The sequence below is a fragment of the Charadrius vociferus genome, unplaced genomic scaffold (genome assembly GCF_000708025.1).
Source record: "Charadrius vociferus isolate BGI_N301 unplaced genomic scaffold, ASM70802v2 scaffold109, whole genome shotgun sequence".
Taxonomy (NCBI): domain Eukaryota; kingdom Metazoa; phylum Chordata; class Aves; order Charadriiformes; family Charadriidae; genus Charadrius; species Charadrius vociferus.
The window spans coordinates 3,212,310-3,229,909 of record NW_009650060.1 but is presented as its reverse complement, the minus strand read 5'-3'; the positions used below and the strand labels follow the sequence as shown (position 1 = coordinate 3,229,909).

The following is a 17,600-nucleotide window of genomic DNA, read 5'->3' as shown; positions in this document are numbered from 1 at the left end:
TTGTTGCTTTGAGCACTAAATGTATTAATCTAATGATTCAGATTAGTTAGCTAATACTTTCTTAAAATTCTTTAGAGGAGGCACTTGTTTACTGTCTGCAGCATTTGATACAATAGGGCTCTGAATTACTTAATCTGTAGACATTGCCTCAGTGACAAAACAGCACTCTTAGGTGGCAATTTTTCTTAAATTTTAAAACAGATGGACTCCTTGTTAACTGGCTTTAATTTGAGTCACTTGTTTGTTTGTAATCAAAACTCTTGAAGATAAAATCAGAACTGTTCTGTAATGAATTTAGATAACAAGGGCTTAATATAGTTTGCTTCCACTTCTGGGATGGAGCAATATATAATGAAAATATTGAACTTTAATTCCTTTTTATGAACATCATTTGTACCAGTGGTCACACTGATATTTACATATCAAATTCAATAACTATTCTTGTAACAGAGGACAAAATACAGTAATTGCAACTAATGCATTGTGTTTGTGGTATGTGTGAAGCTAATTGCAGCAATTATTTGCATACATCTGGATTTGTACCTATTTTTAGGTGTTTTTTCATGCATTCAGAAAGTTCTGCTGACAGTCTGTATAAACTCATTTGAAGACTTGCATCATACTACTTCAGTTCTGGAAATGTTATACTAGAAACCAAATTGTCTGAAATCTGTAGCTTTTTTGTGTAACTGGGGGTTAATATAATGTATTTCTGTACTGACTGCTGAAGTTGATGTGATCTTACTCTTAGGTCTGGTGCTGCGTTTGTCATGTGGTGGCTTCAGAAGAATAGAATGTATGAAATCTAGTTTCAGATATTATTTTTTTTTATCTCCCTGAAGAATGTGTCAAGGTAGATTTTGCTTGTTACTTATGTGCACATAGCAAACAAACTTCTTATGTTATTCTGCTGCCATTTTTCACTTTTGTGTTGCAATGGGTGATATAGTTTATAAGAAACTGAAACTTCTTATACCGATGAAGCTTGCATAAATAAACTTTTGCAAGTCTTACAAAATACACTGGGCAGGTGGTTGGTCTGGGGAGGTGGGGGTGGGAAATACAGTAAATGCACCTGAAAGACTTGAATTAATACTATTATATCCCTTGAGTGGCTTCTGATTAGGGGAGTTCCTGTGTTGCTTATGGCAAAAGATGCCTTATCAATAATGTTCTCAAGTATGGTGGCTCTCTCTTTTTTTTTGTTTGTTTTTTTTAAAGGGGGGGGAAGCATGCTATTAGTAGAAGTGGAAGAAAAGCTTACACAGGCAGTAGCCCACTCAAAATTTGTATGTGGTAAACGTAGCAACTAACTCTGGACACAATGATTAATTATATTAATAAGACTATCAAGCAAAATCAATCCTTATTCTGTAGTCAGTAGTTCTGAATATTGTTTTACAACCAGGCATCACTTTTAATAATTTAAATACCAGTTGTGTTTGGAAATGTACCATCCCCTCCAACAATTGTGAAACTCTTCTCACTGAGTGGTGAGAGGAAAAAAATATATGGCAGTATGCTAACTAACATCAAATGTTAGTCTGTGTAACTAATGAATTATAGTGTCTAAGCCTTCACAGGGGTTTTCAGAGTCACTTGTAAAGATGGGATCATCACTTGGTGTTAGCCGACTTCTTGATTTCCTGATATTAAATTGCATTCATTCTTTCTGTTCATTTTTCTTTTTTGTGAAAGCAATTTTCTGGGGCTGCACTGCAGGCATTGCACTGCTCTAGGTTTAACGAGGCAGCCTTGTCAGGACAACTCACAGCGGGGTTGTGTCTCGTGCGGGCAGAGGCAAAAAGCAGCAAACTTGCGTCTGCTTTTGGTCTGCCGTATTTGACAGAACTGAAGATGAAACCGAATCTATTTCCTTGCCATAGCCAGTGGAGGACTTTGCAAGCCCAGCCGTGCCAGGACATCAGCAAAGTAAGGAGGCACATTTGGCTTATTCAAGAGTGGATGTTGGTGGGTGATTGCCTGGGCAATCTGCAGCCCGTGCAACACGCTTTCTGGAGGCACGGCTTCTGGCGATGGAACTACTACTGCTAGTTGTGTGGTGGTTTGGGGAGTATCTTGCCGGCAAGAACCTGTCAAAGGCAGCTGAAGTAGGTTATGAAAAGAGAGTTTGGTCTGATAGAACTTACTGCTTTTTATCAACACTGTTGCTTTTGTCAAACTGAAATCTTCTTAACTGTGCCTGGGTTAGCCGGGCCACCCCAATATAGCCTTATGTCAGCCTGTTTGCATTGTGGTTGCCTTGCTGTTGTTGTAAAACTTAAGTAAAACAACCTACCTGTAGAGGAACAAACTGATGGCATAAGGAGACTGCTGAGGGGGGTGGAAAAAGTGAGCAAACATCCTGTTCAACGAGGTGTGAGTAAGATTTTACACATTCACACCTTGGTAGCTAGGGCTTTTTGCAAGACAGCATTTTTCTTATAGTTTTGAATATTGTCTTAGGCCTCAATTTAACCCTCAAAGAGTTTGCACAGGTTTTGTCAAGTGAGCAGGTGACACCTTAGCCTTTTGGAGAAAGCCCTGTAGCAGAGGAGCCTGATGTGGGGTAAATTGCACCATCCCCTGCTCCCTTTCCCTCTCACCCTGGATAAGCGGTCCGAGGCTGCAAATCGGAGCAGTGAGTTCTGCGTTCTCAACTGCTGGCGAAGCAGCAGGGCTTGGTGTTGCAAAGCAAGAAGCTGTTATTGCACAGTAGTTTTTTCTTGTAAGGCATCAAATGGTTCCATGGAAATTGAAAGCTGTAGAAATCTTGTAACTAATTTTAAAGAAATAACTTTTGTGAGGGGGGAAAAAATGTGAATCCTACTCTTGGTTTCTGCACTTACTCTTTCTAATCCATAATTTTAAAAGCTTATGGCTGCTGAGTATGTTCAACTTGTCTGTCTAGAGTTAAGAGATACTTTGAAAATTTTGTTCTGTCTTGAGCAAGTAGGACTGTGCTGTAGGTGGGAAAAGTTGTAGGAAACTGCAAAGGTTTGAATTGCTTTTGTTGTGGAAAAACAGAGCTTAAGGAGCTTATTCTGGAATTGTTCTTAGATCCAAAAGTATAAGCAAAACAACTAATATCTGGATGTGTTTGAAACAATGGAACAGGAGAAATTGGCTACTTGTCTTTGAACTTCAGAAGTTGTACTTGATGATCTTTAAGGTCTTCTCCAACCTAAATGATTCTATGACTCTATAAATCAGTCTCTATTAGACTGAACTTTTAGGATTTCCTTTTACCTCTGTGTGTCTGAACCTGTTTAGTTGCAGTCCAAGACTAAGATGTCAAGTTTTTCTTGTCTTGATGGCTTTCACCAGGTCTTCATACAGCTATGCTTTCAGGGACTCCTATGTCATATTCATCAAAGCAAGTGAGTGTGCATCTCTACCTCTTGACCTACCTGTCTTTGCTAGGATCCTGCCTAATCAACTGTTGTGGATGAAACTTAATACCCAGTCCACTGAAATTAGTTCAGTTTCAAGTCTGTTTGGGAGAACTAGCATCAAGTGCAGTTTGGTCCTATGGCAGAATTGAGTTTCGGGGTTTGGAAATCACATGTAGTTTTTCTTCTGTTTCCTAGCATGTAAGTGTCAGTTGTTTTTTGCGCAGTGTAATACTCTTTGTGACTGTTTTGGTAAGAGGCATAGAACGGGCCTGAGGAGAGCTGTACCTCTTGACATTTCCATGAACGTGCAGCTGTGTGCACAAATTTGCCCACTGTTTGCTAAGGTAGGTACTAAGGTGACAAATGAATGAAAACCTTTCCTGATAACATCTATGAGTATGAACTTTTGGCAGCTGAAAGCAGTTGTACCATTTCAATGCGAACTTTTCAGGTGATAACAATCTGCAGGGGTCAATGAGGAAAGCATTATGCTGCTGTTGCTCTGTACAACTTCTTTGCAGCAAGTGAAAGCATCTGTCTCCAGTGCTTTTCAGAAATCTTACAAAATTAAAAAGAAAAACAAAACAAAGCACCCCAAACTAACTGTGAATCTGCTGGAGAAAGCTATTTTTGTTACAGTTGAGGGCAACTTTCTGTTGGCTAATACAGATATTCTTTTCACCTGCAAAAACAAAAGTCATCATTAGTGTTTTCAATTTGGTGAACTCTTGATTGTGTGTAACTGAAGTATTTAGGGGAAAAATGTCTTCATCTAATGTACTTTCACATGCCAGTGATTTGTTTGAGTAAGAGTAATGGACTGAAACTAAGGAGAGGAAGAGATCATTTTGGCTGTATACCAGGCAAAAAACCCAATAGCAATAGATTATTCAAATACAATAGCTTCCCAAGAGGAATCGTGAGGGAAATACCCGTCTTTTAGGTCCCATAAAACTAGACTGGGCAATGAAATTGAAATATGCTGTAAGAAATAATCTTGCATTTCTTCTCCAGGGAAAATGCATAGATGACTCCTGTAGGGAATGGTCTAGGTTATTTAATAAAGGAGCACAATGGGTTTCTTATATTACAGAACAGTAATGCAAGGCTAATGCTGAGGGATTTTTATTAATAAGCATGGATGATGTAAACTAGACAGTTACAGTTCAAGCTCAGCTGGGCACTAGGTTTTCTCTCAGCTGAGGTAAAATTCAGCTTTATTTTTCAAAGGCTTAAGATAGAAAAGAAAAAGCCTGAAAACTACATGTAGTCTGCTTTACAGTTTTTACAACGAATAGTGTAATTTGCTAATTTTGAGCTGCTGACTTCAGTGTTACCAGTTAAAGCTACACCACCATCCTCCTGAAAAGTTGGGTATTTCTCACGTGCTGGATTTTGCCTCTCTGGGGCTCTTCTGCTGGAACCACCTCGAGGATGTGCTTTTAAATTCTGGAGTCTTAGTTGCAGCTATTTTAAGATGTCTCTGACCCCAGCTGCCTGCCCTGTCTCTGCTGGAGTTCACTCTCTGTGGAGCAGGGGTGACAGGCGATGTATATGTAGTCTCTCAGTTGTCATGGTCCAGCCCAGGGTAGTATTTTTTTTCCTCACTGGAGGGTGTGGAGAGGGTTATGAATTGGCTTTTGGTGTGGGTGCTGGAGTGTGTGTGTCTGTGTTTCTCCTGGCTGGGCAGTAGCTTCCAGCAGAGCTGGTGGATGGCAAGGATAAGATATTGAGCTTGAAGTATGTAGGAGCAACCAAAGCTTATGATTTAAGCCCTAAAGCTGGTTTAGGTTTGTGTAAACTTGGTTGTTACTGTGTGGTTCCAAAGCAAACACACACTTAAATAACAATTTTCAATATTACGTTAAAAAAAAAAAATCCACCTTCCTTTTAACTATTATAGACGTCTTACTTTTTCATTAAGCGTCATAGGGTTTTCTTGCACGTAGCCCAACTGCTATTGCCTTCTGCTTGTCCTGAAAAGGAAACATTTTGCATGTTAGAAGTACTACAAATAATGTAAAATGTAGTATATCCTCCTTCAACTTACAGTTTTTCTGACTTAATGGGGTACATATGTATGACTGCAGTTGTTTAATTGTTAGTAATACTGGTCACTCAAATGTTGCAGTGATAGATAGGGATTAAATTCAATAAATACGAAACACTGTACTTAAATTTTCTAGGTATATCTTGAGTCTGTTTTCAGAGAAGCAAATGATGATACCGAACAAATTGGAAAACTGCCTGTGCTTAATAGACCTTTCAGATGTCTGTTATTGTGTTGTGTATCATCCAGCAGAAAATTCAGTTTAGTAGTTAGCTAGATAGGAAATGTGCAGCAATTCTTTCAAAAAGATCAATTGTGAAGAGATGCAAATCCTGCTAATTAAGAAACAATCCTATCTTTCACAAAGTTCAGATTTTTTTTTTCTACTGGTAATGTCTTACAAATTTTTGTAAGCATAATCGGCTTACAAGACAAACTCTTAACAGGAAAAAATAGTAAATTTCTCTCTTCAATTGTTGTGGGTTGTTTTTAAGTCTCTCAAATTAGGAGAGAAAGATAATGGCTCTTGTGTGGATTTGAGCAGCGTTCAAGCCAGTTTAATAAGCCTCAGGAGTTTCATGCTACTGGATAGGGATGACCCAGGTGATGGCTGGGTGTTACCAAGGAGAAAAGGGCTTTCTTGGCTCTTAAACAGTTTGGCCTTCATAAGTTGGTGCTACCTAAAACTGCACAAGTCTACTAGAGCATTGCTTCAGATGGGAGAGGGGTGCAAAAGTAACTTAGCCTTGGACATTAAAATGTCTTTCACTGCAGACTTAACCATTTTAATATGGTTGGTTTGTTTCGTTGGTCTTTAGCTGCATATATATATATTCTCTCTCACCCAAAAACTGATAAGACAGTGAATTTTAAAGCAATTCAATACTTTTCCCAAGAATTTGCCTTCTCAATAATTTGAAAAACAAAGCTGATTTCTTGAAAAACAAATACTGATAGGTAGCATTATATATAATACTTAGATATTACTTGTAATATATAATACTATTTAATACTTTATTCAATGATGATCATTTAGTGAGAGGAAATGAAATCAGTATCTGTAGCTAGAGCATGTTTATTTTTAATGGGATTTTGGAAACTGATTTTATTGAATAGAAGGCTTATTCACTTCAGATTTTTTTTTTTAAAAAAACCAAAGTTTTGGCTGTACAATTAGACAAACTATATTTGGTTTCTGAATTATGGATTTACTAGGAAAAAAAAGTTGGAGGAACAGGGTGTTATTTGCCAGTTAACCTTCAGAAGGCTATCTTTTATTTCAGCCAGTGAGAAAATATCGATATTTCCAAAGGGGGGAAAAAAGTTACTTGATAACATCTTTGCATTTCTTGAAGTGTTCAGTCCTGTTCAGGAAAAGGCTGTCACCATTCAAATGGAATATGCAATACATGCATGTGGGATTTGTTGGTATGGTCCTTCATTAGGCTTTCCATAGAGACTGCTAAATGGTATTGATATTGGTTACTCTTAGACAATAAGTTACTCTAAGTTTTACATGAGCTGTTCAATGCTTGAAGTAGTTTGTTGGATAGAGATGTTTGATGTTTTAGTCAAGACGAGCTCCGTAGCCCCTCTGGGGGATTGTGGAGACTGTGCCATCGTGGTTTGGAAGTGCACCATGACGTTGCTGTTAAATGTTGCTTTGTTACTCAGTTTCTGGGCAGTACTCGAGAATAAGGGCACACTGTGCTCAACTCTCTCATGTTCAGTTATACCATGTGATGAGATGTTGGAAGTCCTATGATGTCCCAAAATATGGCGAGCCCGGGAGGGAAACACTTTGATCCTGAAGGCTTAAGGCCTGGGAAAGGAAGGGAGAGCAGAGAGAAGAGGGTCAGCAGGAGCTGATCATCCATTTCACAATGTGCCTTCCTCCTTGCTGTTGAGGGCACGCAACAAGGTCACCGATTTGCTTGGTGAACTGAGCTATGGGTTAGGCTCTGGCAGGCTGGATTTGACTTTCGGGGTGTGTTGGATAGCCTGCAGAAAGCAGTTTATCTAGCCATTCCTGCCAGTACTTTGTTGACTGTAATACCTTACTGAAATACAAAGATAAGACATTGCTATAGTCACTGGTTAACATGCACACCTGCTTGTGTGTACCTGTTACGCTATTATTATGCTGGAAGAACTATTAGGATATAGTTGTTATACTGAGCTTCTGCTCTTAGACATGAGAGCTGGCAAAAGATCATGTTAACACTTAGGCCAGTTCATCAAATAGGTTTATGAAGTGTTTTGAGGGTTTATTATTGGGGGAGTAGAAAATTCCTCTTTGTGTTTATCTGCATGTGTTACTCAATGAGCTAGTCATTTTTTTCAATTAAAAAGTTGTTGAGATGATTCCAACACAAGATGTAAGAGACTGGGAATGTGTTCCTGTCTAGCTTGAAGAGGTTGAAAAGTAACTTAATCTAGAATAATGTTGACAAATATTCAGTTTCTGGGAAGAAAAACAAGATAATGACATGAATTTCATCAGACAAACATATACGAAGTAGCTTTGAATCTTAAGATCTCTTCAGTTAGGAAAACAGGGAGCCGATACAGCTTTTGATGAAATTTAGTGTAAATGTGTTTTAAGGAGGGTAGCCCATGCAGGGCTATATGTGCAGGTAATCAATTAGAGATAATCAACTTCAGATGGCTTGAAGTTTAACACAAGTGTTTGTTTGAATAGGAAAATACTTCAGTCAGTTCCTAAATAAAACATGCTCTAAGAAGTCACTTTTCTTCATGTTATATCTACCTACTTGTGCAGTAGTGCTCTGCAAGCAGTACTCAGCTCCGTGAAGATCCCAGTTTAACAGGGACTGGTCTATTTGGCAGAGTGATAAGCAGGTGAAACCAACACCTCCCTTAAGAGACCAGTAGAAGAAGTGATAAGCCCATCATGTTTGAGGTCTGGGAGTACAGGTTAAGTAAAATACCTTTGAGCTTTTCTTTCCTCTCTTGAGGTAAGACAGTGAAAGCAAACTCTCAGCATGGAATCATCACCGACTGCTGCACCGCAGTCAGCATGGTTTTATCACTTCTTTAAAAAAACCAACCAAACAACAAAGGTACTTGACATTCTTTTAAAAATACATCCTCCATTTCCATCTTGGGAGCTTGAAACTTCTTTTGCCCTCATCCATTAAAACTTGTTTTGGTGTTCCCAGTGCATGTTTCTTCTGATGGTCAGAGACTTTTGCCTGGCAAAGTGGCCACACTGACTGGCTTGTTAAGCCATGGTCAGACAGGTGCCTGAAAACACTCAGAGGGATTACCTGATAATAGCCTGTCACCTCTGATGCTTTGTTTGTGATAGCCTGCAGAGGAATAAATGCAGGTTCTAGCATGAAAGTTGTTTTGTCCTGCAGATAACAGGTGTGTCTTCCTGTGCTTCATTGATATAATTCTGCCCAGTCATTCTCTGACTGGTTTTGTGAACTGCAGCTCTGTCTGTTCCCAACCATTTGATCTAATAGGCTGTGATGAGGGTTTAGTACTTGATTCATAAACACGTTCTTCGAAGTAGTATTTAGTCTTCTCCCCAAGCAGAGTACAGTATGTAAAACAAAAGGTGAGGGTGTAGGTGCATCTTTCTTCTCACCTTCACTCTGCCCATGGGAGGTCCACTTTGCCCTGGTAACCATCGGTGGCCGCATGAAGCAGGTAAGGCATGCGGTAGCCCACTCGATCTGCGTGTCAGCTTGGGGACTGGAAAAATCCTTCCCCAAGCACCGCTACGCTTCACGACAACATCTTTGAAAATTGTGTTCTCGTTCGCCTTGTAGTTTTGGTAAATATCCCCACATCCCCACCCAAATCCTGATTAATGGATTAAGTAAAGTGAGGGGCAGATCAGCAGTACTGCTAAACTGTTCCCCTGCTGTTCTCTGGCAGTCTTTCCATATGTCTTAACAGAGCATCTGATTCTGTGTTTATTTGTTCTCCATTGTTCAGTTTGCTGTTGGTTGGTTTCTTTTTTTTTTATAAAAATTATGCATCCAGGCATATTAGAAAATAAAAAAGATGGCTCCTCAATGCAGGCCCCTAGTATGATATCAAACTGTCAAAGGTATTGCTTTCTCGCATTTTTTTCAGTTAAAAATTTGTTTGGCTTAGTAAATCCATGCCAAGAAAAAGTGAGATACAAATCTGTTCCTGAAAGACGTATCGGGAGCTCATGAAAATCAGTTGTTTGGTCCTAAGGTGTAATGGGAAACTTTACAAAAAGCTGAAGCTATTCAGAAGGATCTGAAAAGTGTCCTTAATGTAAAATCATGGCTTCTGTGAGAACCTGAAATAAATAAGAAAAGCCATGCAGCAGGTGGACGTAGCTTCTGAAGTACAAATGCCCTGGGTAGAACAGGTACAGAGACAAGGTAGCAGATGGACCTGAAAGTAATTGAAAATAACCACCTTTGCTTAGAGTTAAATTCTCGGTGAATCAAGCTGATTTAGCTGTGAGACAGGAGGGGGGCAGATAACTACTGGTAGCTGGCATAAGGTCACTGAACACTTTCTAAAGAGGATGCTGTACAGCAGTTATTTCCAGCCTCTTTCAATTTAGAGACCCCTTCAGAGCAAACTTGGCTCAGATGTGCAGCTCCTGCATGGTTACTGAGGCTGACTGGTCTAATAGACTGAAAGAATTGAGGAACAGATCAGAGCTGAGACAGTCCTTTGCGTCTCATGCAAATGACAGAATAAGGAACGGGCTGTGTTTCTTTTTGGTTTTAGCTTTACAGAATTAAAGAAGAGCAAACAGGTTCAATAAGGCTGAGGTAAGCTGTTCTAACACTTCTAGGATGTGGTTCTATATAAAATCCATCATGTATTTGGGTTACACCTTCAGCTGTAACCATTGAATAGGATGTACTTCCAGAAATAATGGTAATATAAGTACTAATATTTGCTTTATGAAAGAGGTATGTTCACATGTATCCTTCCCAGGAACTTTACTCTGGGTGGCTCTGTACAGACAATCAAAACAAATTGTAAACCTGTAACCAAAATTTGTATAAACACAGCTTCCCCAATACATGCAATTCCTGCTTAAATAAGGGGCAAATAAGTTCCATTATCTTAAATTTAGGGTGGCTGTTTGCTATTAGTTTTCATTTATGGGAAGTGCTAACTAAGTACTGAAGATTGCCATAGATAAATACAATTTTTATTTGGAAAGAAAAGTCACTTATGAGAGGCAGCTGAATTGTATTTGTGATTACACTTGAAGGTCTCGGTGATCCACATCTTGCAGGAGAGGTATTGCTTTCTTTCATCGTGTCATAGTAGATCTTTTGGTAGAGATCCATTAAGGGATCTGATCCATTCAGGCATCTGCTTCCTCATCTGATAAAACCTGAGAATTAGTTTTGATTTTTAAGGTTTTATACATTCGTGATTCAGAGCATTTCCCATGTCAGCGGGCTTTAATGTGGAAGGACTAATTCAAATCTCAAGTGAGTGAGAAGAGGTACCAGCAAGGCAGGAGAGAAAACATCCACCGAGCATCATAGCGATTTGCAGAGAATTCTTCTTCCCGTAGGAATAATAAACTCGTTCACATCGTGACTGAATTGCACATGGTCTTGCAGTGTCTTCTTAGCAATATTTGCATAAACCTTGTTTCTAAGTGTTGCCCATCCCTGAAGGAAGAGTTCCAGCGTGATTAGTGATGTGCAGTCGCATCTTTTGACTAAGACAATTAATGCTGTTCTACCACAAGTAAAAAGACCTATATGGTGAAGCACTCAAATGCTGCAGAAGTATTGTAGCCTTCTGATCTTGCTTTAGCAATAGCAGCATGTGTTTAAAGAAACTTTCTGTACTAAGAGAGAAGATGTTTTGTGGCAGAAACACATGTGACTTTAATCTGGTTTGATCGGGGTTCATTTCACTTCTTTTTAGCAGCTTAATGGAGCTGCTTAAGTGAGAAGCTGTGCTTCTGGCAGGAGTCTGTCTCAAGATGACAGCAAACCCTACCTAAGGAGAGTCAGCCCAGTAACCCAGCGCTACCCTCTGAAGCCTTCATCAGCTATGCGCAAAGGCTAGTGCGAGGAGGCTGACTAATTACATTAGCTAGATGTGATAAATCTGGGCATATGACCCAATTTCTGATGGACCGGAGAGATTGTAGTGCTCTGTTATGAGACAATCCATGGCAAAATTGCTTTATTTCCTATTAGAAAGTTCTCCAGAGTTGGTGAGTTGACTTGAAACTGTTTCAGCTTTGTGATTTGAAAAGGAGCGAGCATGTGGTTCTGACCATTATAGTTCTTAAGTCGAATCTGTTGGTATTAAAGATACAAGGCAATCATGAAAGGTGTGAAGAAAGTGTACTTGAAATGGAAGTTTAATTTCTTACCCTCCCTTGAGAAATCCTAGGATTCTTTGAACCTATTCTACTCCCAGGTGGCTAGGGGCTCTTTTGGAACTGAATTATGCATGTGTGGACAACTAACGCATTGGTACTAATAACTGCGTGCTCACGGCGCCCTACTTACTCTCCAAATCAAAGGAAAAGATTCTAGAGAAAGTTGTAACATGACTGGAATGATCAAGGTAGTAATTTACAAAGGTGATGATGAAATAATGTTGTTCGTGGTATTGTATGATGCATAGGCACTTGCTTTTATAAAGTATTGTATGAGGATTCAGCCTGCAGATTTTGAGTACAAGGGGTCATTAATGTGTGACACCTAGCTTGATTAAACAGCAAAGCCGTTGTCCTCTTCTCAAGTTTAAATTTTAGGTGCATCATTTAGTAAACACTGTAATATGGATATCAAAATATGGATTTTTTTTTTTCATGCTTAAAAAGGGTGAACAAAACATATGAATTACTTTTTTAGGAGAGTTGCTGAAGTTTGGATTGCTATCTTGATACTATAAACCTGCAATAAGTGGCAATGATGTCAAGGGTTCCCACCCCACCTCCTCCTGGGGAGATGTCCAGTGGACCTGTGGCTGAAAGCTGGTGTTACACACAGGTAATCTACATAAATTCCAGTGGCTTTATTTTCTAGTCATAATTAAAAAAAAATCCTAGAATTATTGAGTTGTGCTGACCATCTAACTAGTTCTCATAGTTAATGTTTGATATGTAAGTTAAATTTTATTGAAATTGTCTACATCTTTTGTTCAGGTTAAAGTAGTAAAATTTTCCTACATGTGGACCATTAATAACTTCAGTTTTTGCCGAGAAGAAATGGGTGAAGTCTTAAAGAGTTCTACCTTTTCATCAGGGCCAAATGACAAAATGAAGTGGTAAGGTCTCTATTCTAGCAACTGCTTTGGGTTTGTGGTTGGTTTTTCTTTTTTTTTTTTTCCACTTGCAAAAGTTGCAAAATTAAATTTCAAATAAATACTAAAACTCAGACGTCTCTTGAAATTTTACTATAGGTATGTATTTGTTCCAAAATTTCAACAGTCATAAGGGGAACATTTGTTTCGGTAGCATGTATCGTTGTATCTTATAAAAATATTTCTGAACGTATTCTGGCTACAATTTAAAAATGTAAGATTTCTGTGTTTCTTTCAGGTGCCTGAGAGTGAATCCAAAGGGATTGGATGATGAAAGCAAAGACTACCTGTCATTATATTTGCTTTTAGTCAGTTGTCCAAAAAGTGAAGTCAGAGCAAAATTCAAATTTTCCCTGCTGAATGCTAAAAGAGAAGAAACAAAAGCAATGGGTAAGAGATTCTTAATGTATTGCATGTGGAATTGTAAGAACATCCCAAAGAAAATCAGAGTTGTAGTTTTTTTCAGTTGAGAACAGAATTTAATACTGAGATAAACTTTAAAAATACCTTTTTTAATATCCTTTTAGAAACGTAATTAAAAATCTTATTCATGTTTCACACATTTCTGATCGCTGAGCTGTGTTAATTCTATCCTGAGCAGTATAAATTGCAGTGCATTGCTAACTGCTGTCGCTCCAGATTCTTGTCACTTAGGTTTTCTAGCAGATTATTCTCGCTTCCTGGTAGTAGGGGTGCATTTGCTTGTTTCTAGGTACAGTGGAAGTAAGTGTTTGATTTCCATAGTTAATTAGGATAAGCATGCATGTTTTTTTCAGACACTCCTTTACAATGTTTTGGTCTATTTCATCTGATTTACACTGTAATCAGTTTAAAAACATGAGCCATGTACCCAAGGAATTAGAAGACTTTGAAATAATCGGTGATTTGATTTTAATTGCCTTCTTGATATGAAAAATGCATGGTGCTCAGTTTCGAAGTTATAAGCACAACCTTCATTGGAAACACTTTGAGAAAGCTGAAACTCTCATGAAAATGTGTAATTTAATGCTGATCTGCACTGAGTTTGTGCTGTTGCTAGTCCTGTGTGTGAAGAATCTGTCTACTTTTCTTCCCTTCTCCTGCTCCAGGGTTTAAGAGATCTTGCAGGGGCTGTTCTGTTGCAAGTTCTGAATTTCTTGAAAAAACTATAGTTTTCCAGTACTCATACCCAAAGTTCATGCTATTTTTCTCCTTATGTAACTCGGCCCACTTGTAATCTTTAAAGTAAATGTGCAAAACTGAGGTCAAATCTAAAAATTCAATGTTTGGACTTTTTAGAAGGAAAGTAAATGTATATATTTCACTCTATTTATCTTCTTTCACTGATGGAGCTGGTTGCTTCAATCCCTGCAAGCCTCCCGGTTCTGGAGTTTGTATGAACGAAGCCACGCTTCCGTACATTTGGTGGATCATGGCTTTTGGCTTGAGACAGTCTTCCAGTCCAGTAGTGGATCACTGTGTGTAATTACATGAAACTGCAGGGTGTGATACACCATCAAAATATATTTTGAGATAATTACAGAATCACAGAATTGTTGAGGGACCTATGGAGGTTACCTAGTCCAAACCTGCCTCTGAAAGCCAGGTCAACTAAGAGCAGTTTGCTTGGGACCCATCGTGCTTTGAATATCTCCAAGGACAGAGATTCCACAACTGATCTGGGCAACCAGTTCTAGTGTTTAACTAGGTGCTGCTGGTTCTTTTTTGCCTTAGGGGCTCATTGCTGGCTCTTGTGCATTTGTTGTCCACCGGGATCCCAATCGCCAGTCTCATATTTCTTCCTGATCAGTAGGTTTGTAGGAGACACTGAGTACAACACTGCTCACATCGGCCTGCCTTCTAATCCTGACCCATAAGCTCTCAGCTGGCTCGTCATCCATCGCAAGGCAGAGCTCCGTGCGTGCCTGCGCTTCTCATGTAAAGGGCAGCTCCTTTGCCTCACCTTCCTGGCCTGGCCTTTCTACAGAGCCGGTACCCGTCCTCTGCAGCGCTCCAGTTGTGGGGGTTGTCCCACCACGTCTCTGTGAGGCCAAGCAGATCATAGCCCTGCAGCTGCGCACACACCTCAAATTCCTTCTCTTTCTTCCCCATGCTGCGTACGTGAGTTCACAGGCTCTTCAGAGAGGGACTCAATTGTACTGATTTCCCAGAAAATGTACGAGAGCTTTCTTTGTAACGCTGTCCTAAGTGAGGGACACGCAATGTAGGATGGAAGGATTTTGAGCATCTGAAGATTATGTGCCAAGTGGTACTTTAAATGCCAATAATTACAGGGTGCTAAAACCCAAAAATCCTGTGAGTAGATGTGTCTTCAGTTTCTGCAGTAGCTATCTTGTATTTGGCAGTACAGGAATTATAAACATTTTTTAATTTTGGAAAATTACCAACAGAAATCTTATTTCTTGGACTTTCCAGCCATTTACCATCTGCTTCTGGAGATGCTCTGTTTTTATTTATACAGTATAATGATGCCTGACTGTAGATGTCCTTTGTAAATTGATAATTCATGCATAGACTGCTGCTTCAAGTGATGAAGCTGTGTAAAAAAAATAGGTAACGAACTAATATTTTAACTTTATTAGAAAGAAAAAAAATACATTTACACTTTTATGCTGCTTTATTTTTGTAGTTTTGTATACTTAAATTGCTACTGATCATTTAATTTCAGAGGGTTAACACTGGTTCTTGCTGACAACAGTAAAAGCTCCCAAGTTAACTGTAGTGTAGAGAAGTCACTTTCCTGATGTCTTTATTTTGGACATGGTAGAAGAGTGCTGTCTATATGCATGTATATATAAAATGAGCAAATCTGATGGCTTAAAAAAACTCATGGCTATGGGTAAAAGGTAAATATAAATAATATCTTTTTATCACCAAATAAATAGTTTGTTACTTGAAAGCTTTTATTTCTGTTTTGCTTTTTTTAATGCTTTTACTGTATTTCAAAATAATTTCAACCTGTGAAACAAGATTTATCATTTCAGGAAGAAGTCAAAACAGATTGTTATGACAACTGCAGAAATGTTGTCAGAATGCATTTGTGATGACAAATTCATTGTAATGGTACTTCCCTGTGAACAGTTTCTGTTTTGACACATTAGCGTTCTTAAACATTAACTGAAAAACTCCTCTCTTGCTGGTTGGTGCCTAAGATAACATCTAAGGAGATGATATGGTTTGAATTGCAAATTGTGCTCTACTAAATTCTATCAACTGTTTTTTAATGTTGTAATAGCATTATTTTATAAAATGTTTTGATCAGTTGTGGCTTTCCTAAAGATGTGATACATATGATCCAAATATGTTAAACTGGTTCATTTTTGGATTAACACTTAGCCTTAATATAGAATTTTTAGGTGGTGTTATTTCTTAGTATTTTTACTTAACTTGCTTTATTTGTACATAACTTTTTTTTTATCAGAAAGCCAAAGAGCATATCGATTTGTGCAAGGCAAGGACTGGGGTTTTAAGAAATTTATCCGAAGAGATTTTTTACTAGATGAAGCTAATGGTCTTCTACCAGATGACAAGCTGACATTATTTTGTGAGGTGGGTATGGTTTTTTTAAGCGATAAGCTTTTAAATAAAATGTTTTCTGCTCTAATAAATAGAGGTTTATGTTGATTTAAACAGTAATATGCTATAAAAATTGTCTTCTATACACTCTAAATATGGTAAGATGCACATTTGCTTGCTCTGTTCTGGATTGTATTTTGTTTTTTAATTCGCATATCGTGAAGCGTAGAATAAGTCTGAATTGTTCACTCGTAAACTGTGGGTTCTTCTCCATGAATCTGCCAGGATTACATTAGAATCGACTATAGAACTATTTATGGAAAAGGTCGCTGATACGTGCTGTCTGTAGAATTAGTATTTTACTGAGGTCACTTTAAATTAAAGTAGTTGTATTTGGAATTATGTATTATGTATTTGAAATATGTTTTTCACTGGGTAAGCAAAAAGAAATGTCTGCATGCTGGTTTACATTATACAAAAAAATCAACTCATGGTCAGAATGTATATTCTTGTAATATCGTAACTGATGGCTTTAACCAATGAACAGGTCTCTCAAGTAAATGAAACGCTTTATTTTCATAGTAATTGTTACATTTTGTTTTCTGAACAAGTGCAAGTATCCTGTAGGACGACTGCTTAATACTGAGAATTAATATTGAGAACTGTGGTATAAATTTAACTTCATGTTGTATTATGGGTCACTTTTGTAATATCTGTTATGTTGGTAACCTAAATTGTCATATTAAAATTCAGTAAAACGCTTACTCAGTGTTAAAAATAGAAACTAGAGAAAGTTGCAATGTAAGTACAGTGTATGTTAAATATACATTGGCCAGTTATCTTTGCTGCCATAAAGTGATTAGTGGCTTAGGAGGATGATAGATGCTCTAACTGCTAATAAGTTTGCTTTGATCTGTGTATTTACAGGAAATGTGTAAAATTGTCTTGGCAAGATTACAATTTAATTATATGTCATTGTGCTGTGTAGGAAGAATAATTGAAATGTGGCCCCTGAGACTAGATATTGCAAATATAGCGCATCTTATTTTCACTTAGACAAGTTAAATTAGCTGCATGATAAATTTGTTATGAATACAATTATTTGGGTGATAAAAGCAGATGTAACAAGTGTTTCATGGTTCTGTAAAGATACTTTTGAGTATTTTCTCATTTTAAGTTTTCCTGGTAATGAATATTTTGATGTAAGTGAACAGCTGTTAAAAATAGTGTTTGGCTTTGGAAATGGGTCATTATTTAATTTTAGAGATAAAGTTTGTTTAAAAAAAATAATTGAACAAATACTGAATTTTCCAGAGAGAAATATT

At 38.0% G+C, this 17,600-nt stretch overlaps 1 protein-coding gene across 3 annotated transcripts in view; it reads left to right on the top strand.

The window, feature by feature from the left end:
* The first annotated feature begins 12,310 nt into the window (after positions 1-12,310).
* Positions 12,311-17,600, top strand: part of SPOPL (speckle-type POZ protein-like) — a 16,106-nt gene continuing 10,816 nt past the window's right edge. For all 3 annotated transcript variants that reach the window (XR_717922.1, XM_009891705.1, XM_009891704.1), the window contains exons 1-4: positions 12,311-12,446; positions 12,602-12,723; positions 12,998-13,149; positions 16,181-16,308. Coding sequence is in view for 2 of the 3 variants with exons in the window: in XM_009891705.1 (XP_009890007.1) it covers positions 12,366-12,446; positions 12,602-12,723; positions 12,998-13,149; positions 16,181-16,308 (483 nt within the window). In the remaining variant the exon portion in view is untranslated. The remainder of the gene's footprint in view (positions 12,447-12,601; positions 12,724-12,997; positions 13,150-16,180; positions 16,309-17,600) is intronic.